Raw genomic sequence first — 25,150 nt, forward strand, 5'->3', positions numbered from 1 at the left:
ACTGGGGATTGGTATAAGGGGAGGATGGTGGGAATTCATCTTGCTTTGCCTTCAGCATGAGGATATTATCAGCTCCCACTCTACAGAATGAGGACAGTTTCTCACAAATTTCTCCATTATTATTAACATCGCTCTTAGTTAACTGGCAAATTGAGTATCTAAGGACAGGTGGAGCTGACTCTCTCTTTTCCCTAGATCTGGGAGCAGAAATGAAGTCATGTTTTAGCTGTCCCATTCATACCTTTATTTCTCATGTTCAGTGTCTAGAGACTGTTGAGTATGACGTACTTAGTTATTAATATATTAAACATCTATTTGGTCTTCTTCCAGCACTTCAGCACTTTTATATCACTCATTAAATCTCCTTTAAGAATTTTCTTAGCTAAGCATCTGCCCATTACGCCCAAAATTTTTGGAAAATAAAAATGTTCAGGATGAGAGGAAATCCAAATGGATTTATCAGAATTGGTCGTGGTGTGACTTCTTGGTGACTAAAAGCAAACTCAAAAAAAAAAAAAACCCAAAAAAACAGTTACCAAAGAGCCCATGCTTTTAAAGAGAAAATGTGTTCTGGGAAAATTTGAACATTTCTAAGAATTAGGGAAATGACAAAATCAGAGACTTTTCCACCAAATGCATCTTATTTTTCTGTGGAAGTATCTTCAGCCAGCACATCTTCGGTGGAACATCTCTCCTGTTTGCTCCCTACTCCACAAGTCCAGACTCCGCAGCACTGGCTTAGCTGATGCCCATGCATTTTGTCCATGCTTATTTTATGTTACTCTTGTCACTTTCAGATATGTGTTGCCTGCAAGGCAATTAGACAAAAATGTCTTACTAGGAGCCAAGCACTACATTTATGATGCTGTATCTCACACTGCAGAAAATGAATGGAGAAGGACTATACCAAAACACATCATGGTATGGTACGCAACACATAGAGGGAGAACTGCTTCCACTGCAACCATGTTAAGAAGAGGGCAGCTTCATTAAATATCCAAGTAGATGAACAAATATATTTGAAAGCTGTCTCTTGCGTAACGTGAATTTAAGTTAATGCAATTTTTTTTTTTTTTTTTTTGCCAATTACTTGGCACAGTGTCTCTTGTAGGACTTCTTTGAATCAAAATGGCTTGTATGCCCAATAACAGCAGCTGGAAATTGCAGCAATGGGGATCTCCATCAATAACATTGCAATGGTATGTGCCTGCATGCATGCAAGATTTACAACACCAATAGTGGAAGGTGTCAGGCATACCTCCTGGGGCTAGGATGAGGCAGCTCCCTCCCCAAGGGGAAAACTCACAGGCAGAACAACAGCACTCCCCTTATAATCTTGTTTTGTTCATTCTTGTGTCAAATTCTGCCTTGTTCATCTCTCATTTCTCTATTCCCTTTGCCATCCATTAATGATGCATGGCCAACTTTCTGCACCTCATTTTAAGAACAATTCAAGTAAAATGAAACATTTTAAAAGCCTTCTGGTTGTAGGCAATAATGGTTCAGTTGGTGTGCAGGACAGTTATGTGTCTCATCTCTTTTTTTTCTTTTTTTTTTCTTAATTCCCCACAGGATCTCAAAGCTCTGCTACATCAGCTGGAAAGCTGTGCAAGATCTGTAGTATGCACCAAACATGAGGAAACTTCTGTGAGTACACTTGCGGGGGAATGTGCATGTAAGGCTCTTTGGGCATTAACCAAAATCATATTATTTTTCAGTAAAGTTTACATTTCTTTTTCATACACAAAACCAAGTGTTTGGAAAACTCGTTTTCCTAAATTGCTTTCTCTGAAAGCAGGTATCATATAGTGGTTTGTACAGCATTAGGCAAAAACTATTTTTAAGGATTGGGTCACTATGGTAACCACTTCTTATCTCAGAATCAAAAAGCGGTTATGATTGTAATTAAAAAATGTATGCTGCCTACCAAGAATTATTCTGAATTATAATTCATTTTCTGTCGCATATTCGAGTTATTTATATTGCTCCCAAAGGCATTGCCTTTTATTATAATTCAGTAAGGCAGCACTTCATACAGAGAGACTGTTTTGAGTAGAGTGCCAGAAATTGTGGTCAAAGACTTCAGCTTCTGAAACTCCAGGAGTGCTTTGTGTCCTAGAAAGGGGAAACAAGAAGATAAATACGTCCTCCTAAAAGCTCATGCTTTGTCACTAGTTGTTGCACATCCCAAGATCAGTCATAATGAGTTATAGATGTGAAACCCATGAACTAAGAACTCCCATCCAGTTATTGACTGGCAGCTCCTGGAGAATTTCCTTCAGCTTGCGCCCTTCCCTTCTGTTCCCTGCACCAGACTCATGTGTGGATATCTTGGTGATCGCTAGACCATGAGGAGGGATGGCAGTGAAATCATTGCCTTTAAGAGCTGTTAAAATAAATAACAGAAGTGTAGAGCTCCAAATGGCTCTAATGAAGCCTGCCTGGGAGTTCAAAAGGGCTTCCCAAATTCAATGGGAGCAAAACTGGGCTCGTGAGGAGGCGGCCCGCTCCAGCTGGCTCTCACAGGCTCAGACCCCATACTACTTTATGGAGAGAAAATTGCATTTTTTCATTAGTAACTATTATACCATATTAACTATTTTCAAATAGCACCAACTATATATCACTTCCTCTCTGCTTTGGGTCTGCTCAGGGCTGGGAAGAGGTTGTTAGCAGGATCTCTGGCAATCGCCACTGCTTTTCATTTTTTGAGCTACAACCTATTTATCCTTCAGCTAACACACCACAGAGCAAATATGTGTTTTATGTAAATAATAATAGATTTGATTGCCTAAGTGAATCTTTTTTTCACACTTTCCAAGAGGGAGACAGAGCAAATGTTTATCTACCCAAAACCTGTAGTTTTCAACATCATTTTTTTTTGGCTTATTTTTCTGTGGTACAGTCATGCATCCCCATAGACGACCAAATACTTTCTGTTGGAAATGGATTTACTGCTCAGTGGCCACAATTATTCTAGCAGCACACCCTGGAAAGCCTTTTTAGTGTCTAAAATGAGGGGTTTATTTTTCCTGGTGAGGCTCCTGTGCTGGGGAGGTTGCCAGATTAGAAGTAATCAGTAAGGTAAATGAGCCAGAGACTAATCGTTTGTATTCCTTTGGACTTGCTCCATCGCCCCAAATGACTCGAGGTGCAGAGGAAGTTTTAATTAATTAACCCAGGGCCTCCCTTCCTCCTCCACCTCTGCCATGGAAAGCCCAGAGGACCTGTATGCCCACTAAATCCCTGATGCCCTGAATCCCTCCCAGAGCAGAAACAGCAGGGAAAGCTTTGGGTGTGAGGATGGATGGGGTGAGGAGGACTCATGCAGGTGGGTAAGAAGGATTGTAGGGTATAAGAAGCCATGCTGCACAGTGGTGGTGATGCCTCCTGTGTGCTTTATCTTCATGGCTTTTACACTGGGTTTTCTTTTTTCCCTTGTTAAAATGGCTTGCTTCTACTGCAGCATAAACCAACTGCTTGGATTTCCCAATAATGCAGCTTTTCTTCTGAAAAGTTTTGGTTCTTTTTTCCCTCCATCAGGGAAGACAAAATTAAGTGGTTTATCTGGGCTGGTTTAACCCTCTCCGATCTGCTCTTGAGAGTGTCCCTGTCTAAAGAGGGTGATGTGCTTTCCTTTTAGCAAACCATAAGAATACAGAGACCCAACCCACATCAATGCCATGAATTTCTCAGGTGCAAACTGATAAGAGAAATACTTCATAGTGGCTATAATGCATTGGAGTGGCAAATGACTTCATTAAGTCTGCAGTGATAATTAGTTCAATCAGCTGAAGTGTGGCTCAGTGCAGCACACTTCAGAGGTGTGTCATGTGGTGGGGGTCACTGCCCCCAGCTAGGAAATCATCCTCAGACCAATGCTTCCTCACCCAGGGGTTAAGCAAGATGTCTTCCTGCTCCTCCTGCTCTTTGCAATTAATTCCCTGCTTTGATTAATTCCCTGATGCCATTCAATGAGGCCAGGCTGAGCTTCTGGGAGGAAATCTCAGCTTAGCTGTGGTTCAAGCTGCAGGAAAATGTTGCATTCTCCCCTGACTTCTCTGACTGAAACCCCACTGAGCTGAGTGTCTGCTCTGAGTGCATGGTGTCCCTGAGCCCCACCAGGGAACAGCATGACTCTCACTGTTGGGTTTCTCTTGTAGGGGGAAAAAAACACAGAATACCAAATACTGTTCTTCTGTTACTTCCTTTGAAACCAGACTCAAAAGAAAATATGCTGCTTTGAGAGCATCTTTTCCCTGGCTGGCTGAGGCAGGTGCCTTCTTCTGGGCAAAGACTAACAGGGTTGCTTCATGTTGATATTCAGGTCTTCACGAAGCGTCTTCAATATCAGACGTCACAACTGTGTCAACATGCCAATGCAAGTGTTTCAGCCTCCTGTATCTATATCATCTTTTATTTTTTATCTATATTTAATTTTATTTCATTTTTTAACTGAGCAGTGTGAGAGACAGACAGTGTATGTAATACTCATGATTCTTGAGGACCTCCCTAGCACTTGAATTTGGCTTGCTGGAGTTGGGCCCAGGCTGCCTTGGGTTTTAAATCTGTGATGGTTTTAATGCCAAACAATTCATTCAAACATGGTATTGCTTGTGGAGGTTATCTGCTGCCCTACCATGGGACAGCAGCTTCCTCTGATGTTATCTCATCTTTCTAGTTCCGTGATGTCACTTGCTGGTGTAGTACTACTCCTAAAAACAGATCTTTAAAGAAGGGAATGAGCTTGTCTGTTTTGAGAATAAATATCGTATTTTCAATATTCATTGCAGAGTGCCTGGTGTGAAATACTGCTTTGCGTGAAAGATACACTTTGTGGTCCTCCTTTCACAAACTGCTTGGTGAATGGAAGAGAAGAACCATGCTGCAAGGAGCTAGTAGATTGGTGTTGCAGCTCTCTGGCCTCAAAACAGGAGAGATGTCAGGCTGCTTTTATAAAACAAAAGCTCATTCCAGGTGGCTGTAACTCCCACTGCTCTTGAACGAACTCACTTGACAGTGCTTGTGCCATCTCCTGCCTAAGGGTGAACTATTTTGGGGTCACACGTTCTTTGAGCCACTGTGGTCAGTGACCCACAGCAAATCTCCTTATATGAAGATGCTCCAAGGCAGCTGGACTAGATTCCTATGGTGTTACAGAATCACAGAATTGCAGGGGTTGGAAGAGACCCCAAAAGATCATTAAGTCCAACCCCCCTGCCAAAGCAGGTATCCTACAATAGATCATGTAGGAAGGCATTCAGGTGGGTCTTGAATGTCTCCATAGGAGACTCCACAATCTCTCTGGGTAACCTGCTCCAGCGCTCTGTCACCCTTTCCATAAAGAAGTTCTTCTGCATGTTAGTATTTTGTTCAAATTTTAGGCTTCTTTTAGACTTCTTATCCTATCACTGCATATTATCGAGGAGAGTCTGGCCTCATCCATTTGCCTCCCACCTCCCTTTAGATATTTATAAACATTTATCAGATCCCTTCTCAGCCTTCTTTTTCCCAGAATGAACAGACCCGGGTTAATCAGTCTGTCCTCATAAGGGAGACATTTCAGGTCCTTAATCATCTTTGTGGCCTTCTGCTGGACTCCTTCTAGGAGTTACAGAGCAGCTGGATGGAGCCTAAAGTCCTCCCTTTTTTCCACTACCCCCTGTCTTCAGCAGAAACCCTGCTTAGTGCTGTGGCTTCTCATACTAAGCCCTGAGAAGCTCTTGTGTGATAATTGGTCAAGATTAGAGGCTACAGCAATGGGAGGGTTGCTGAGCTCAAAGAGCCTCCTTCAACTTGAAGCATGCAAGCGTGCCTGGTGCTTGGGGCAGAAAGCAGCATGTAGTACCCACCCTCTCATCACAGCTCCTGCTTCTGGAGCTGGCTACTGTAACTATCCATCCATCCATCTGTTCTCTCAGCCTGAATTCATTTCTTCATCCTCTGGAGAGGGTAGGATGTGATCATCATTACCTATGGGGTCACAAAAAGAGAATGTTCTCACAGAAACAGAAGGGATTCACTCATGAGACAGAGGGATCTGCTCCCTCTAACCCATCTGCTCTTCTCCAGCAAACAGAACACGTATAAAACACTCCTGGAGCTACAAGTCCACTACTTGCATCCTTTGCCTGTTGCTCTGCAATATGTTCCTGTGACTTGGCCAGGTGACTTGAGTGATGGAGCTGAATGAAGAAGAGGGAGGGATGTACATCTTGGAAATGGTTTCAGGAAGCTTCTTTCTGGTTACTCCCCACATCACATAAGAAGGGAAATGTGTGTGTCTATGTCATTGTTGATTATTTTGTCTTTTTCCCTCTGAAGAAGTGAACTATGTAACTGTGTTGTTGCTGTTCCACAAACACACTGTGGGCACACAACCTGGGAACAGCTGAAAGTGCTGAACAGACAAAGCATCCTAAGCCAGGTGTTAATCCTGCTTTGTAAAATAATTTAAATAATTCAGGCACAGACTTAAGTACTATTCTAGACTGAGGTTCCAGGAATCTGCTGGATTCTGTTCTTGTGATCAAAACCTTCTTATCTTAACCAGATTTCTATCAGAGCTTGGGCAAACCTCTGACATTGCATTTGGAATTCTTTCACAAAGGTTCCATTGGCAATAACCCAGACACCAGCATGCACTTTGGGAAACAAATGAGCATAAACCCACACCGAGTTGTATGGGAGAGGGGGAAATCAGCCAATAGGGGTTGGAACTAGATTATCTTAAAGGTCCCTTCCAACCCAAACCATTCTGTGATTCCACAGCTTTTTTTTAAGGCAGACAACCATGCCAAGGTGAGATATAAATGGATGAAAGCCAGGCAAAAGACAGCCACAGCAAATACCTTGATGTCCTGCTATTCATTCTGGAGAAAAATTGACAGCAAAAGGGATCTGGGCAGCGTTAAGCACCAGCAGCACATTCTAATGCTGCTGAGCTGACTTCTTGCTGCCACTCAATTAAACAGCTGTTTTTCAAGGAGCAGTAGATACCCCAGGGGGATGCTGCTGTCCTGTTTTTGATGTCTTCTGAACACTGAGTCTGGTATTAAGTAGCATCTAGGCACTAACCTTTCACTAAGTATCAACTTAATTCTGGGCTCATTTGAAAGCTTTGGGAGATCCCATGACAATCAGCCTCTCAAGTTACCTCAGCGTGGCATGGAAAAATGAAATGTCTCCTTGCAGATTTTCACTGGATGCTCCTCCCTTCCTTGAGAGGTACTGACTAATCATTTTGTAAGCAAGGATTGTCTTTTAAATATAGGTGAGGAAGTTGCAATTGTGTGTTTCTCTTCTCCAAAGAATTTAGCAGGATACTACTAAGGACAAGAGGTAATAGCCTTAAGTTGCAGCAGAGGAGGTTCAGGTTACGTTTTAGGAACAATTTATTTTCTGAAAGAGTGGTAAGATATTGGAAAAGGCTGCCCACAGAGGTGGTGGAGTCACTGTCTCTGCAGGTTTTCAAGTAACGTGAAGATGTGGCACTCAGGGATATGGTTTAGTGGACACGGTGGTGATGGGTTAACAGTTGGATTTCATATCTTGGACGTTATTTCCAACCTTAATAATTCTATAATTCTACCTCTTTATGGAGGAGACATGGATAATGTGTTATCCATTTTAATGCTCACTCCTTATCAAAAGGCACATACAATAAAGCCATGAAAGAAAGCAGCAGATTAATCATTTTTCCCCCACTGAAGGTCCTACTTCTTTCCCCCGATATCTGGGATTTCCTGAAGGTCTCAACCCACTACCTTCTCTATCTCACAGTGCTCTTTCAAAGGGATCAAAAGAAACCTGAGAAGTATGGGAAATTGAGTTGTTCATGTCTGGTGCTAAGATGTGAATGTGTTTTTTTTCTAATTAACAGAACTTAAAAGCAGTGTTTTGTAAAGTCATCTCTATGGTTGGTGGTGAAAATGGGACTGTTAAGTCCCATTTGGATTGGATAGTGGGTCAGCAGCGATGTGTGAGTGCTATTCTGGATCTCATGTTTGTCTCTGCCTTAAAATAAATTAAATCTCTCTCTATTGCTGTTGGCAAGCAGCCGAGAACAGCTGAGCTGCAGTGTTCCCTGTGACAAGCTGTGTGTGCTGTATGCGTCTGGTTTTGCTCAATAACTCCTCAGCCATGGGCTCTAAGACTGAGTGGGGGTGGCTTCTCCAGCCACCAGTAATGACTGTTTCTCATGGGATTACTTCATTGGATGCTCTGGCTATGGGATGCAGCACAGCCTTTTTTGACCACCATGTTTTTTCATGTGCGCCTTATAGGGGTTCCTGTTTTCATAGTTTCGTCTGCCTTTTTCTATGTCAACTGTAAAGCAGAGAAATCACAAGAAGAATCATGTCTTTCTGTAAGGAATTTAAAAGATATCCTGTAAAATACTGCTGCAGTTCTCCCAAAATCTGCCCCTTAGCCTTTGCACCAGAGTCCCATTTGGAGGTATCTGTAAGGCATTTACCATATTGCAAATAATTCCCCTCTAACACATGCTGCATGTCCTTTGCCAGCTCATGAAAACCGTGTGCTCCAGCTAAATTTTGGTGGAGGGAGAGGATCAGGATCAAATGCATTTGGGTAATGAGTTGTATGTGCATTGAATATTCTTCTGATTATGGTTTTGGATAATTGGGGAAATTTTCAAAGTAATTAGAAGCCACTAAAGGGACATGATGCTGCTTCATGTATTAAGCTCTGATTAACTGAAGTGTGGAAAGTTCACACTGAAAAAAACAGTCAAAAACTTGGGGCACCACTTTGACACTAATTGAGCCATTGCAGCTCTTGGAGATTTGTAGCCAAAGATCATCTATTTGTACGGAAACCTCAATGGCAGAGACTTTGCCATCGTCCTTGGGAAGTCTCCAGTGTGGCTGCAATTCTCCCCACTCCTCTGCATTTGGCTTTTGGCTTGGTTCTGCTCCCAGCAGTTTGATTTTTTCTCACTCTGTGGCCTGTAGGAGCCTTCTCTTGGGTCTGTGAATCACCCTGACTCCTTCAGCAAGATCAGTGCCTAGGTCCAGATCCACTCCTAAATAGCTGTTGGCATCATGAGACCACTAGGCTACAAACACAGCCAGTGGTGCCTGAATTGAGATAGTATTTAATTGCAGAATCATTACATGGCATCTGTAATTATCCAGATGTCTGTGTCTTTGCAATAGTGATAATAAAAAGGGTAAAGAAAGTTGGCCTTTGAATGCTCGTCAAGTAGGAAAGGTTTCTGCCTTGGGAAGTCGCTGTGCTGGGGGCTTTTAGGGGACAAGTAGCTGCAGCATTTAGGCATATGGTGTAGTGATGGACTTGCAGTGTCAGGTGGATAGCAATATAAAGGGGCTATGCCTCAGAGCTGGTGGGCTCTGCACTGCGCATCAGCATATAGGGAAGGCATCAACAATCCTAAGGATTAGCTGTGAAACTGTTGTAATGGGGAGGGAGACAAGGGACACCTTCTCTCAGAAATATCTTGATTGCATCAGGGAAACTGAAATGATGTGAGACAATTTGGATTTTGTTGCCAGGGCATCCCCTGTGCTGCAGTCCCTTGTGAGCTATGGTCATCCCCTGCACTAAAAGTCCTAAATTGTGTCTTGGAGTGGCTACCATAAGTGTTCTAGGCAGAACATCAGCAAAGCATAAGTGCAATGCTCATTTCACATCTGTCCCGAATTAATCATTTCCTAAATACTAAAGGTACCGTATCATTGTGATTTTCCCTTTTTAATCTGCTGAGGGAGGCGATGTGAGTGATCATGTGTGATGATCTGGGAGCAGAATATAGTACTGCCAGGTGCAGAACACAGAGGGGGCATTCCTCTAAAGCATGCTGCTGGACACCTGCACCAAGCCATTGCTTTTAGCCTCAGGAAGGCACCTGGTGGAGGCCCCAGAGAAAAGTCCCACAAGAAGGAAAGCCCAGATGGCAGCACCCCATGGATTTGCACGCTGCAACAGCCCTGCTCCGGGCCCTCACAAGGTGGTTTCTGTCCAGCTTTACATCAGAGCTGTTTCACCCCTTTTATCAACATAGCTTGCTAGCCGGTGGGTGGGTATGGGGTTTGCGTTGTAAGGAAAAGCAGGAAAGCTCGAGGGTATTTTTTTTTCCTTACAAAGCCTTTGAAAGGTCACTGGGGACCCCTAATGTTCGCCTGCTGCAGAAGCACACACTTCAGAGCTGAAGCTGCAGATGCTACTTCAGGCATCTGTGGGTTTGGTCACATTGGTCACTCGATGGTAAAAGTACCAAAGTACTCTGGGGTGCAAAAATCCTCATGCTCTGTTCCACACCAGGGTATTATCCATTCACTTGAGCAATCATATAAAGGAAAAAAAAGGTTCATAAAGTGGGTGGTTTGGCAACAGAATGCTTTATAAAAGGCACTGGGAGAAATAATTCTAAGAGGTTTTAGGGATATCCTCTAGCCCCAAGATCAACTCAATCCCAGATCTCTGAGCCTCACTCCTTCCAAGAAGGCTGCTAGCCCCTTCCCCAGCTCCGCAGCATCTTTGATTTGGTGACAGGTACCAAACCCAGTCAAAACCTGCAGAATGTGATGCTTGCAACAGGAATGAGCTGCCCTTCTCTCCTTCCCACATCCAGCCCCAAACCCAAGTAAATCAGCAAAACTGCACTTTCTAAGTGGCTTCTAACACACTGAAAGTCAATTAGAGCGATTAAAACAGAGCTGCTAACCACAGGTCTTCAGCACCGACACCATGCTGAATGTCTGTTCTGTGCAGCTCCCAAGTAAATGTGCAGGGAGAGGAAAAGATTTTTTTTAAAGCAGCCAAATTGCCTCTAATTAGCAACACAACTGTAGTCAAAACATAGTGTGTGGATAATAAATTGATATTTGCATAATGGAAACACTACCAAAATGTACTTCAAATAAGCTGAATTATATTATAATTAGAGTTGTGTTTTGGGAAAGAAAATCCTCCTAATTACTGCTGTATAGACAGTGCCAAGGAGGAGAGGGCTGCAGCAGCCAAGGTATGGGGCACAGCATGGGGCCTGCAGGAGTGGCTCCAAAGGCAGGGTAGTTGGCCTTTTCCTTCCCTTCCCTTCCCTTCCCTTCCTTTCCCTTCCCTTCCTTTTTCTTTTTTTCCTATGTCAGGTAGAACTTCATGGAGAGGGTGGTCAGGCATTGGAACAGGCTGCCCAGAGAAGTGTTGGAGTTTCCATCCCTGGAGGTATTTAAGAGATGCATACACATGGCATTAAAGGTCATGGTGTAGTGGTGAGGACTTGGTATTGTTAAGTGATAGTTAGACCTAATGATCTTAAGGGTTCTTCCAACTTAAATGATTCTATGATTCTTTCACTTCCCTCTTATTCTCCCTTTCTTCCTCTCCTGTTCCCCTCTCTTCTCTCCTCCATTCCCTCTCCTTTTCTGTTTCTCCTTCCTTTCTTTATTAGTATTTTTCAAAACTTTTGTTTGTTTTCTGTCTTTTTTTTTTTTTCTAGGCTTTTCCACCTGAACTGTGCAGAGAGTGCTGAAGCCAAGAGGCATTACCTCCTCTCCCTTGACTTTCCTCACTAGCTCAGCTGTAGTGGGGCTGGCAGAACATTCCCAAAGCACCTGCTGATGCTCATGGCTGATTTCCTACAGCCAAAAACTACAGATGAGTTGGTACTCATCTGGGAGATGAAAAGGGAAAGAACCAGTTTCAGCAAACAAGGACAAGATCAGGACCCTGTGGTTAGTTGGCTTTGGCAGCAAAACAAATCTGTGCTTTGGGTGGTTATGCTGAAAGAAAATCAGGGGAAAATCAAACTGGAAAGCAGTTTGAGTGGGAGAAACTTGTACCTGTGGGGAGGTGGTGTAAGGTTCATAATGTGAATGCTGTTTCTGTGCTTCATGGGAAGCCTGTGGATGTGGTGATGAACTGGTGAAACACTGAGTTGCGATAGCTTGCTTCCACTTTAGTCAATCTGCATCTTCTGTTGATATCAAGCTTGCCCTTATTTCCCAGCTCTTACCAAAATACTGGAAGGCACTGGATGACAAGTCACCGGCTGGTTGTATGAGGCCATGGGAACCAGCAAGGCAGTGACTGCAGACCGACCTGGGCATCCCCAGCAGCAGCACCATTGCCAGCAAAATGTTGTATGGCTCTGCAGAGTGAATGCAGTTTCTGTCAAATGCAGGCCTTCCCATGGTAATTTTAAACTGAGGCCACCTCAAGGATTAAGGCAGCTTCCATTAATTATATTATATTAATTATATTTCCCAAAAACTGGCATGGTAATGGTGAAGTTTTTAAGGAATGGCAGCTGTTACATGAAGATTTTATTTATCTTAACCATAATACTTTCTATTAAACCACTGTTATTTATATTACAGGTGACATCACTCACACACGTCATGCTGATTAATGACAACAAAGCTTTAATCACAATCATCTGTTGCAAAAAATAAGCAGAGCATGAAATAGATACAGCACAACCACAGCATCAAACCCAGGTCAGTATCTGGATCTAACTTAATAGCAGGAGACTAATTGGTATGAGGTGTGATCTCCAACTCGTAATTAGATTTCTATAAAGGTGCAGAAGAAGACAAGGCTGGTGCAGTTATTCAGGGCAGCTTTCTGCTCTTGAGAATGTTCTCCAGAAGTTCCTGAGCTTCTCGGAGCCCATGGGCTGCAGCCACACCAAGGAGTTTTTCCACTTCCCTGAAGGACATGAAATCTTCATCAAGAAAAACTAGGAGTTTTGGGTTGTTCCTATCTGACTTTTACTTACCCAGGCTTCTAATAAAGGACAACTACTACTGGATCTGAAAGATTCTATGGTGTTCAGCGGTCTAATATTCAGAGAATTATCTGGTTTTTATTTTGCTTTTCACTGTTATCTGAGCATGTATGTCTCATTATTGGTGATTTTCCTGACCTGACTGAACCGAAGCCGTATGATCTGAAACTCTTGAAATATATACAATCAAATACGTGAGTCTATCTGATCAATATGCAACACGGGATCAAAATGAAACATGATGACTTCAGCTCGCTTTTGCTTTTGTATTTTGGAGCTTGGAGTAAAAAAACTCAAAGCAAAACAATTTTAAGACTGAGTAGCACTGTGATGGAAACTCATTGGTCACTTTTGCTTCAACTAGGAGTGGCCCCTGGATTAGCCATCTCAGTGATTGTGCAGACAGCAGGCTCTGGCTTTCCCTCCATTTGAGCACACTGCAGGGCAAAGGAATGCTGGAGAGAGTGTCCAAATCTCTTTGAAGCTAACAGGACACTGGTGGCCAACACAAGGGCATGCAGTCTGCTTTCTACAAGCAGAGCTGACAACATAACAGTGGAACCTCAAAAATGCCTATGCAGCCTCATCCACAGGATGCCTACAGCACAGGACTTTCCCCCAGGAGGAACCAGATCCTCATCTGGAGCAGCAAGGGGTAGGAGCAGCTGCATTACCTTTCCTCCAGTGCCGCCGTCATGTTGCTGAGAGCTCCCAGTGCCAGGTTGAAGGAGGAGTGTGGGTGGCCCTGTCCTGCTGCCTGCCTGAGAGAGGAGAGGAGGCAAGGAGGAGAAAATATAGAAGAAAAGAAACATCTGAACATTTCCTGAACAAGGCTGTGCTGCCCCATACAGCATGCTGTCTCACTGTTGAGATATTTTTCTGCCACTGGTTAAAAAGTAGCAAGAGAAGTGGGGGAAGGTGTGATCCCAAGCCACATGTACAGAGAGCTGGCCATCTCCACGCTGCCTGCACTTCCCAGGGGATGACCCAGTGCCCTCAGAAAGTATTGCCAGTTTTGTCCCTGTGCCTTAGCAATCTTTTCCAGCAGAAAGCAACGTGCCATCTCAGGAGTTATATTTCAGTGGCTCACCTGAACCAGTGCATGGCCAGCTTCTCATTTTTTTCCACTCCAGCACCTGAGATAAAGGCAAAGCAGTGAAGTCACAGTGATGACGTAAAACACAGTGGCCAAACCCAGCATGCAGAGCCACATTTGAGATTCACATGCATGGATATCCTCCAACAGCAAAGGTTACCTTGCAGATACCTCTGCCCCACAATGTGCTGGGCGTGGGGGTACCCAAGGCGTGCGTAGGCCTGTGCCACGTGGAAATGAAAGGCCTGGTAGCACAGCGGGATGCAGAGCAGCAGCAGGCAGGCTGCCAGCATAGCCAGCAGCTGCAAAACAGGAAACGTGAGGAGAGAAAGGAGCCAGGGACTGGCTACAGCAAATACTCATATGAGCTATAGAGCCTCCTGAGCCTGTTCCCCAAAAAGAAATGCAGAAGGCCTCACGCAACCACAGAAAGTCAAAGCAACCTTTGATTCAGAGCCGCTTCCAGCATCCATTTAAACTGGCAGGAAACCCTGGTTGAGTCCCAAGTTAATATCACCTCATTTTCCAGCCGTCCTCTTGAAGAAAAATAATTATAAGCTGGGCTCAAGGTGCTGGCCTAACAGCGTTAGGGAAGAACTATTCAAAGTTTCAGTGAAAACGTGCCCCAAAGGAATCCACGAGGACAGTGTGTGAACCAACAGCCACTGCTTATACCTATCCCTGGAGTGCAGACAGATCTCAGCAGTCCAGCCCCCCTTACACGCCTTTCCCAAACAGAGGAAAAACACACTGCACAAGGCAGAGTGAGCCACGGTATGAGCACATAACTGTCTCAGAGAGCAAAAGCAGTGAGAAGCCCCCAGCTTCCCATCCAAATTGCTTGCTGCCATCCCAAGCCCCACACTTACCTCCCAGGTGCTCCATGCCAAACCAGGGTGCTGCCTGCACTGTGGGGAGGGATGTTCTCCATGGGTGCTGGCACTGCCCCTTCCTACCCAGTGACGCCACACCAGGGGCCTGATGTCTACCATAGCTCCCTGTTGCCAGGGCCTGAGCACTGCCAGCTCTCTGTCCTCCCTCACAGTTCTGTTACAGGTCCCCTCACCCGGCTTCACTCCTGATTTGTGGCCCAGCTGCTCGGCTGAGATAAGAGGGATGGACATACTGACCTTGCAGCATCAAAGCAGAGACTGTTCTCCCACTGACACCTATTGAAACCACTGATATTTAACTCTGCAACAAACAGATGGCTAATCACTGTATTTGATAAAAGTTGATGAGGAAAAGAAAAATAATGGGTTTTTTTTCTGCTTTTCTGATGAAAAGAAGAGCATTTCATGAACATTAATGATGTTGTTCAGCACTGCAAATGTTGGACACCTTGTTATATCAGTTGCATGATCTCCTCTGGTTGTGTCAGGTGAACATGAGAAGATGCAGCCTCAGATAAGGAAATTAGTCAAGACGCAATGACATGTAACCAGGGAATTATCAGAACATACAATTTCCACCATCACCACCACAAAGTTTGACAGGATGGGATTACTCATGCTGCTTTTTGTTAAACTGGAAAGTTTGCATGTTAAATACAGTCATTTTATAGCTGCATGATTTTACCTTTATTCATCTGCAGTGCCTTCATATGACTGTCATGACCAGCTGGGTAGAATAGAGGAGAGCAGTGAATGTTATTATGCTAATAGAGCTCAGAGAGCTGTGATCAGCAGCACAGCGTCTAGTTGGAGGCCTGTAGCTAGTGGTATTTCCCAGTGGTTGGTACTAGGCCCAGTTTTGTTCAACATCTTCATCAGTGACTTAGATGGAGGGATAGATGTACCCTCAGCAGGTTTCCTGATGGATGATACAAAGCTAGGAGGAATGGCTGGCACACCAAAAGTCTATGCTGCAATTCCACAAGATCTGGACAGGCTGGAGAGTTGGATGAAGAGGAACCCAATGAAGTTCAGCAAGGGCAGGTGTCCTACACCTGGAGAGGAATAACTGCTTGCATCAGTACAGGTTAGGGGCTGAAGTGCTGGGAAAGAGCTCTGCAGAGAAGGACATAGTTGTCCTGGTAGCCAGCAGGCTGACAGTGAGCCAGCAGTGTGCACTTGTGCCCAAGAAAACCGATGCTATCCTGGGAGTCATTAAAAGGAGTTTGGCCAGCAGCAGGACGAAGGAGGTTATTCTCCCTCTGTACTCTGCCCTGGTGATGCCACATCTGGAATACTGTGACCAGTTCTGGGCTCCTCAGTTCAAGAAAGGCAGGGATCTCCTAGAAAGAATCCATTGACAGTCTGCAAAGATGATGCGGAGCGCGGAGCACCTCCTTTATGAGGAAAGGCTGAGAGGCCAGGGAGCGTTCAGCCTGGAAAAGACTGAGGGGATCTTATCACTGCTTGTAACTGTCTAATGGGTGGGAGTCAAGTGGATGGGGTCAGGCTCTTTCCAGTAGTGCTCAACAAAAGAGAAAGGGGCAGTGGAAAAAACTGGAATATAGAAAGTTCTGTATGAGCACAGACTCATAGAATCACAGAATGGCCTGGGTTGAAAAGGACCACAATGATCATCTAGTTTCAACCACCCTGCTATGTGCAGGGTCACCAACCACCAGACCAGGCTCCCAGAGCCTCATCCAGCCTGGCCTTGAATGCTTCCAGAGATGGAGCATCCACAATCTTCTTGGGCTAACTGTTCCAGTGTGTCAGCACTGAGTGAAAAATTTTCTTCTAATATGAGAATGTAAAGTCTCCTCTGGAGATATTCGAAACCTGACTGGACGCTTTCCTATGTAACCTACTCAAAGGAACATGCTTGAGCAGAGGGGTTGGACTAGATGATCTGCAGGGATTCCTTCCAAAACCAATGAATCTGTGATTCTGTGACCTTCTGACAACAAACTGTGTTTTGCCTTCACAGCTAAAAAATGCCTGTTTTTAACACTAAGCACTACCTCCTGTGTAGTTACCCTTCTCACTCTAAAGCTCTAGTCAAGGATCGTCATCAGGCAGCAGGTAGATGAGACCCATCTCCTGCAAGAGGCTGACCTTGCCTGGTTGCCTAACAGTACAAAACAAAAAGTTGTGTTTTTTTTTTTTCTCTCCAAATTTACAGCAAGATGAGTCAGCTTAAAATTCTTACTGAAGAGGAAGCCATTCACCCCTCTGCATTTGAGGTAACATTCTTATTTCTTGTGTTGTGCTGCCATCGTGGGGCCAATCTCAATTGCTCAGATGCAGTCACATTACAGAGATCCATCTGTATGCCCCTCATCCTCTTGATCGAAGTGCAAGGCATTTTCACAGAGTATAGATTGAATAGGATGTTAATACATGTACTGCATGGCCAAATGCTTCTAAAACAAGCCATGAGAAGAACTTAGGCTGCAGTGCCCTTATGTTCTCTTATGCATTTTGAGTTTTTAGCTACAATTCTTAGAATTTTATAAGAAAGGGAGAAAACAAACAAACAAAAAAATCTCAGGGAGTGCTTCTGCTTGAGAATGAACTGATCTCTAGCTGCAGAGCCAAAATCTGGCAAAAGCAAACCCCTGAGTCACTATTATCATTGCTTGTAAAGGAGTGTCTGTAATGGATTTATCCTGACTCCTGACCCAGCTCCATCACAGTGTGCTTTTATCTGTACAGAACAGGCCCTGGAGCTTGCAGTTCCTCAATGCAGGTGACTATAAATTGGAAAACGTTATTACTAATTAATTGCACATTATCTGTGAAAACCATGCTATTATATTGTAACCCAGGTGCACTACAGGTTCTCATTTCAGCAGTAAGCTTGAGCTGCTTATCTACAAAAATCAGCTTGCACCACAAGGAAAAAGTGAATTGGGATGTCAGTGAAAAATCAGTGATGGCTGTAGTATCTGCCTCTGACCAACATAGAGCAGTTAATCACTCCTCCCTGTTGTGACTTTGGCACAGAGAGAACAAGGGGCAGATGGCATCTCTTTTTCCCTTTCACATAATAATTTTTGAAGAGCCATTTCGAGCTCCAACAGATTAGCATTTTGATTGAAAACTAAAAGCCAGCCATGCTCAGGAAAACACTACTTCCATTTCATTTATTTTTCACATGAAAAGTTTTTCTAGTCACATTGTTTCTATTTTCCTCTTTTCTGCATTGGCGTGCTCAGGGCTGGAAGCACTTTGATGCTTCCCTTCAGTTGAAAGATGGTTGTTGAATGCTGCAAGAAGAATGTGTGGCTGTGGCTGTAAAGAGTTAACAGGAAAACTACGTGGGTACCTAGACTGAAGAAAATAAGGGAGAAGGGAGAAGAGAGAAGGGAGAAGGAAGAAGGGAGAAGGAAAGAGGAGGGGAGGGAAGAATAACTGACTGCACTGAAACCCAGATGCAGAATACCATTCATCTTTTCCCATTTGGTTTTTGAAGTCTGCTGCTCATTTTCCAGGATGAACTGTAAACTTTTCAGTGATCTATCTGACTGAAGAAACACGTAATCACTGAAAGAATGATGAAGGAAGGTAATTATATCAAAATAGGCCACAATCATAGCATGTTGCCATGTTCAGACCAAACACCCAGACTTTACCGCAGCACACAGAGCCTCTGCCTTGGAGTCTTGGTCGCCAATTTGCCTCAGGGAAGTTTTCCAGGCTTCTCTATTGGGAGAAGAAATTGCTATAGCCACGTTGATATAATTGGCACGGGACTAACTGAAGTGTCCTCAGGGCATCAGTAGCACAGGACAAATTGGATTCACCCTGAGAGTTCACCAACTAGAACACTTAGAGCTGCGCTCACATATGGCTTTATAGCAAAATACAGTATAAATATTACTTATCTCTGTTATCCTACTGGATGGAGCTCAAATGCAGGAAGTGGGGAGGATCAGTCCTCCCACTGCAGGGAGGTGTGAGGCACACAGCAATGAGGCCTTCTGCACAGGGCAATAGGAGGAACGGGCAAGGACTTGTAGCTGGCACTGTCTCTGGCAGGCTCTAAATCTCTGGAGCTTCCTTTCACAGTTGGCTAAGTATGAACAAGATAAAAATTTATTCAGACCAGTCATCACAGTACTATTAATAGCAGATACAAGAGTGTACAATGAGCACAAGCAGGAGCTCACATTTCTCCAGTAATCAGCATGCACGTTTTGTCTGCAGATCTGTTATGGAGTCATATGAAGCCATTTCCAGATACCAGATTAATAAATGTATCTGTTAAAACAAACAACTGCCCCCATTGATCATCATGAACAGCGTGACAGTGCTACCAGCATGCAGACAGTGGCCTGCCAGTGGGGAGACCTAAGGAAAACTGTCCTGTGAAATACAGCCATGGGCACTGGTGCTGATTCTTCATCCATTTAAAACTGGCAACTAGTTTTGCCTGGAGGTCACAGCCTTATGAAGTATTCAGACAATGCCAAAATAAAGAAACACTTCCTTGTGTGCTCTAGCCAGATGCTATCAACTAGAAATGCCAGAAAACAGAACTGTAAATTCATGTCATAAGCAAAAACTATGTCTACCGTGTACTTTGCAAATAGAGGAAAATTAATCCTGCAAGTGGTCCAAGCTGATCTGAGAAACCTAGCAAAATGAATAGGACCAATAAAGACCAGAATCTAATCCACTCGAGACGTACATCTTCCCACCACCAGAAGGTTACGTTATGAAAGCTGGATAACGTGTGGGGCAGTGTCTTCACTAGGAAGGTGGAGGTGATAAGAGCTTCCTTCGTGCATGTGGAATCGAAGTGGGAGTTATTTGCATTCATAACTGCACCTAAGTTGCTTTGGGATTATGCCGGGGTATCTGAGTTAGTTTTAATTTCTCTCTTTTTAAATATGAAGAGTGAGATTAGACTGTGGGGCTGGAGTGAAGTTATCTGAGGTGAGTTTCAAGTACTTGACAGTTCCCTAACCCTATAAATTGCTATAAACTGCATTCAGTACATTTATGTTAGCTTAATAATACCCTCCCTGATCTTAGGTGCGTGCTAAAATGAGTCACATTTACTATCAGCAAACTCAGGCAGAGCAACCCCTCTGTTGTTGTGCTTCCTTTCCCATGCAGTCCAAGCTGCCTGGAGTGGCTGACAGTGTGTAACCACAGCAAGCTTTTAGGGATGGAGGTCTGTGGTCAGGATCACCTCCACCTGGTAGGAGACAGTGTCCTCTTTGTCCTTTCTAGCAAATTGCTGACAGTAACCAGGGAGAAAATCAGTCCTTTCCTCCTACATCTGTTACCAGAGGGTTGTATGGCTATGAACTTAGCCTCTCTTCCCCTTAAGGAAAAGGGTAAATCAATCCTTGCTAAAGGGTTTGGGACAGAATCCATTTTTAAAACAGCAAGTGGAATGGAATCTTAACTTCTGCAGGCTTCTGTAAAATCATATTTTTTATTTGTACATTTCAAAAAACCAAAAACCTCTTCTCTTCTTGCTTGCTGAAGGACAGCATAAACAACTAACACTTCAAATAGAGTCACCAGACAGTTACATAAAAATAAAATGTCAGATCCTGTATGTATGTAGGAGTGCCATCTCTCAGTTTGGCTCTGCCTCTTCGTGCTCTGCTGCTCTGCCTGGAATTAGGTCTCTACCTAATACCTGCAGCAGCATTAGTTATCACAAAATGCCTGAGCCACAACAGATGGTGAAGACACAGCTGAGGCCTCAGGCTGCACAGAGCTCAAACGTGACTGAAAGAAAATAGAAAGTTGTGTCAGGAAGAGTAGCCCCAGTTTGCGTTGTCAGCTCTATCATTTCCCATAAATGTCTGTCTGCTGGAGAGATCGTTGTGTTTGCGAATCTTCCTTCTAGAGCTGTTGGAATAGGCCCAGAGGAGGCCACAAAGATGATCAGAGGACTGCAACACTTCTCCTATGAAGGCAGGTTGAGGATGAGGGGCTTGTTCATCCTAGAGAGGGCTCAGGGGAGACTTCATGCAGCCTTCCAATACTTAAAGGGAGCTTATAAGCAGGAGAGAGGTCAACTTTTTACATGGGTAGATAGTGAAAGGACAAGGGGGAACGGTTTTAAACTAAGAGATGGGAGATTTAAATCAGGCATCAGGGAAATTTTTCAATGAGAGGGTGGTGAGGTGCTGGAACAGGCTGACCACAGAAGCTGTGTATGTCCCATCTCTGGAGGTGTTCAAGGCCAGGTTCAGTGTGTCCCAGGGCAGACTGATCTAGTGTCTGATTTAGTGGCAGGGGTTGGAACTAGTGCCCGTGGCAGGGGTTGGAACTAGGTCATCTTTGAGGAGCCTTCCAACTCAAGCCATTCTACATTTCTATAATATGATTCTATGAATACTGAGGTAGAGTGGTGGTTTTGTGAATAGGTTGGTAAGGTCACGGCAGGGTGAACCTCCAAGGAGACAACTGGCTTTCTCTGAGAGGAAATACAAGGATTTCTCTGAGATGCTTGCAGGTGAATTGTGTATCCCTGAGATCTGTGGTATAGTGGGATGGCACAGATAACGGTCAGTACTGCAGAGCTGCAGGAGGCAGATCAACCTAGAGCCCCTGTGAATGAGCTCTGTGGCTGAATGGACAGGTTGCCTTTTTCTGAAGTGAAAAATGACGACAGTGTAGTGTAAATGGTATCTGAAATAAAATGGGGACGAGGCATCTTGTCAGGGAAACATGACATGAGTGCCCTGTTGATGCACTGCATTGTTACAGTCAAGAAGAGACCTGAATTTGGCCTAACTTTGGTTAATGGAACAGGAGAGCAGGTCTGAGGCGGGGCTGCCCTCGATAACACGTGCCTCTTACGTAAGACAGAGGTAAAAATAAAACCCAGAGCATGTGCGTGTCGTTGTCATGACGGCACGTCTTCCCCCCCTCACCCCTCAGCCCCTACAGCAACTGGATGTGACACACAAAGGGTGGCTGCCAGCCGCGAGACTGTGACATCACACGTGCCTGAAGAAGCAACTGTACGTCCGTGCCAGCTGACGCTGAGTCCCAAGCAGGCTACGGCCACCACAGCCGGGTCCCCCGCACCCGGGATGGCTCCCTGTCCCGCCACTGCGGCACCCCTTCCCGCGCCCGCGGAGCCTGCCCCTTTAAATTGGGGCGGGGCCTCCCTCTCTGCGCCACTGCGCGCGGCCGGCACCGCCCCGTGCCGCCATTGGTTGTCGCTGGGGCAGAGCGCCATGCCTCCGCCCGCAGCCATTGGCTGGCGGCGAGGTCGGGGTTCCCGGATGCAGGCGGCTCGGCGGTTATAAAGCGCCGGGGGAAGGCGGGAGCGGGTGCAGTTTGAATCGCGGCGGGTCGGGGCTGGTCGGTGTCGTCGTCCGGGCTCGGTGCTTGCGGGACGTTGTCTTCCTCCTATCTATCTCTGCGCGGCTGTCCGCTTCGCGATGGTGAGGAGTCGCGGGGTGGGGAAGTTGCTGGGCCGGGTGGAGGCCGCGATGGCGGAGGCTGAGGGACAGTGACCGTTAGGTGAAGGGGGAGGGGAGCGCGGGCGGGCGGGCAGCGCGCGCCGCGGGTGTGTTACTTGCCGGTAGGCGGCGGAAAGGGAGGTTGGCGGGAGCTGGGGGGGAGGGGGAAGGAGGGTGGCGGAGAGGCGAGCCGCAAGCGCACTGGCGCCGCCGGGGAAAGGGAGTGGTGGCTGCGCATGCGCACAGGGAGCGGCCGTGCTACTAAGTGTAGCGGGCAGTGCGCATGCCCCGCCGTCTCGTAAGGCGGTGGGGGGGGGGGGGGGAAGTTGGGATGGGGTTTAGCGCATGCGGAGTACGGCGGTACTGCTGCTGCGCCCGGACTCTGCGCCGCTGGAGAGGGGGGGTGGTGGGTAAAGCGCCGGGCCTCACGCGTCTGTTCTCGTCAGGCTGGTGGCAAGGCTGGGAAGGATTCCGGAAAGACCAAGACAAAAGCGGTGTCCCGTTCTCAACGAGCTGGTTTGCAGGTGAGCAGAGGGAATTCGGGTTAGCCTTGTGTCTCTGGATGTGCTGTGTGAATCCTGCAGTGTTGCTGTTATCTGAAGGAGCATAAGGAACTGTGCAGCTTGATCCCGTTCTTTTAGATCTATTGTGTACTTGTGTGGCTGGGGTAAGAGAATGGTCTCTATGCTTTTGTCCCCTTGCACGGGGGCAGGGTGGTAAAGTTGGGATCCAGCTGTAAGGGTGAGGTGCCAAGTACTGAAATAGCGTTCTGTAGTGGGGCGTTTCTGGCGCATGCTTTGGAGCACTGGATTTCTTTTCACTTGGTCAAACCTGCTCTACTCATATTATTTTTGCAGTTCCCTGTAGGCCGAATCCACAGGCACCTGAAGTCCAGGACTACCAGCCATGGACGTGTTGGAGCAACAGCTGCTGTGTACAGTGCTGCCATCCTGGAGTACTTGACAGCTGAGGTAAAGCCCCTGGGAGGGGTGCACACAGGATAATAATTCCAGAATGGCACAGTGACCAGGGTTCACTATTCACAGACTGTGGCTGAACTGTGAGCTCTTCACACATCTTGAACAGGTCTGTGGTGCACTTCCTCGGAAGACAATGAAGTACATTTTACCTGCATGAAATACAGGGTAAAAAATCCAGCAATTTAAAACACATGGAGGTGTGAAGTATTTAATTGCAGTTGCAGCACTTCATATCTGCTGTAAAGTAGAGTTCTTAGAACTAAATCAAGAGCATTTGGGTAGGGAATGACTAAGGCTGTGCATACAATCTCATTTGATATGCGTAACTTGCTTCAAAAATATCTTTGTCTTCAGGTTCTTGAGTTGGCTGGAAATGCATCCAAAGACTTGAAGGTGAAGCGTATCACTCCCCGTCACTTGCAGCTTGCGATCAGAGGAGATGAAGAATTGGACTCTCTCATTAAGGCAACAATTGCTGGTGGTGGTACGTAAAATGCTTGTTTGTGGCAGTAAGTCTGACAGATACGTAGGTAGCTTAATCTATGACTTTTGAAGTGTGGAAGTTAGCAAAATTGAACAGAAATAACATTGTTTTAATTATTTTTTTTCTTAGGTGTAATACCACATATCCACAAATCTCTCATTGGAAAGAAAGGACAACAAAAAACAGTCTAAAGGATACCAGGTTCCCTTGTTATCTCAGGACTCTAAGTACTTATTGTCCAGTGTTGGTGATTCCAGTGGACTGTATCTGTGAAACACAGTTTTGCCTTTTTGTAACTTTAAGAAGCTGAGGCTCACTTGAGCTTTCTCAAGAAACCAAATTTCTGCATTGAAGTCTTAACCATATTTAAGTGTTACCATGGCTTCAAAGAAGCTATTGTATTTGCAGTGGGTTTTGATTGAGATGACTGTTTTTAGATTGGTTTGACTAAGTAAGTAAATGGAATTTGACTAAGTAAATGAAATGTTTGGTTTTGTACAGACTTTTCATCCACTAGAGTGGAAATATTCAATAAATGGTATATGAATACTGATTGTGTCTTGCCCACTAACTGAAAAATAGTTCATCTCAGTTATGCAGCTCTTAAAGAGCAGTTCCAAGAACTTAGGACTGTGCAGTCCTGGAAGTGGTACTTGAAATATCTGGAAATATGTTCCTAGACAAATACTGCCCTTGGTAAATGTCAAAAGTGCATCTTTAACTAAAGCAATTTTTGCTCAAAGTTACCAGAATAAAGCCTGGGACTCAGTGTGTCCATTCTTTGGCTGTAAGACCTCTCCCGTTGGAGGGCAGCGCAGCTTGGTGGCAGCTCTTGTGGAGAAAGGAGGGGCTATCAAGGAAGAAGAGGGTATGCTGACTGGATACTGGGAAATGGGCTACTTCAGCCTACTGTTTTTCTTCAAAGTTGCAAAGCACTTGCTTTCTTTAGCCTGGTGTTAGGGTGTTTGGGTGCTGAGCAACATGTGCTGAGTTTAAAAATGAGGGCTTGTATATTGTACAGTAGTACATCCTCAAGAGAAGTGGATTAAAGGGATTATTATTGCACCTCCTTTAGCTCTATTAAAGTTCATTACTTAGAGAAGGCCCATGTCACTGTCATGAAGATGCTCCTCCTTGGCAGTGGTCTCATTTCAGCAGCAATGGGAGTAAGCTCTAAACCTACACCAGCAATGGATTGCTTCTACCAGAACTGCCGTGTGGAGAAGGCTCCTTTACTCCCGACGTCTTCTGCAGCGGGGCCGCGGGAAGGTGTTGACCTAGATCTTGTGCTTCATCCCAGGAACGGGCCCGCGGAGGTTGACGCGGCGCTCCGGGCCCGCAGTGCAGCGGTACTTTTCCACGGCGGCTCGTTCAGGGGCCGGCCGGACGGCGGCGCTGTACGCGGCGGGGTCCCTCGGGCCGATGGCGGAGCCGCCGCAGGCCGCCCCCGGGCCGCCTGGCGGCGCATGCGCGGCGGCGCCCC

General features: G+C 45.4%; 1 protein-coding gene and 1 long non-coding RNA gene across 2 annotated transcripts; both read left to right on the forward strand.

Moving 5' to 3' along the window:
* The first annotated feature begins 448 nt into the window (after nucleotides 1-448).
* On the forward strand, nucleotides 449-11,703 carry LOC122156980. Its single transcript, XR_006167739.1, has 3 exons — nucleotides 449-1,199; nucleotides 1,573-1,647; nucleotides 11,483-11,703. It is a non-coding gene; the product is annotated as an uncharacterized LOC122156980 (long non-coding RNA).
* A 10,347-nt stretch (nucleotides 11,704-22,050) lies between these two features.
* On the forward strand, nucleotides 22,051-24,220 carry LOC122156883 (histone H2A.Z). The gene is made up of 5 exons (XM_042812119.1): nucleotides 22,051-22,185; nucleotides 22,650-22,727; nucleotides 23,061-23,174; nucleotides 23,538-23,667; nucleotides 23,797-24,220. The coding sequence occupies exons 1-5, from the start codon at nucleotides 22,183-22,185 to the stop codon at nucleotides 23,856-23,858; spliced, it is 387 nt and encodes a 128-aa protein (XP_042668053.1). The 5' UTR covers nucleotides 22,051-22,182; the 3' UTR covers nucleotides 23,859-24,220.
* Nucleotides 24,221-25,150: the final 930 nt, after the last annotated feature.

This window comes from Centrocercus urophasianus, unplaced genomic scaffold (assembly GCF_019232065.1).
Source record: "Centrocercus urophasianus isolate 14NV4802_14NV808 unplaced genomic scaffold, USGS_Curo_1.0 seq_13, whole genome shotgun sequence".
NCBI classification, from domain to species: domain Eukaryota; kingdom Metazoa; phylum Chordata; class Aves; order Galliformes; family Phasianidae; genus Centrocercus; species Centrocercus urophasianus.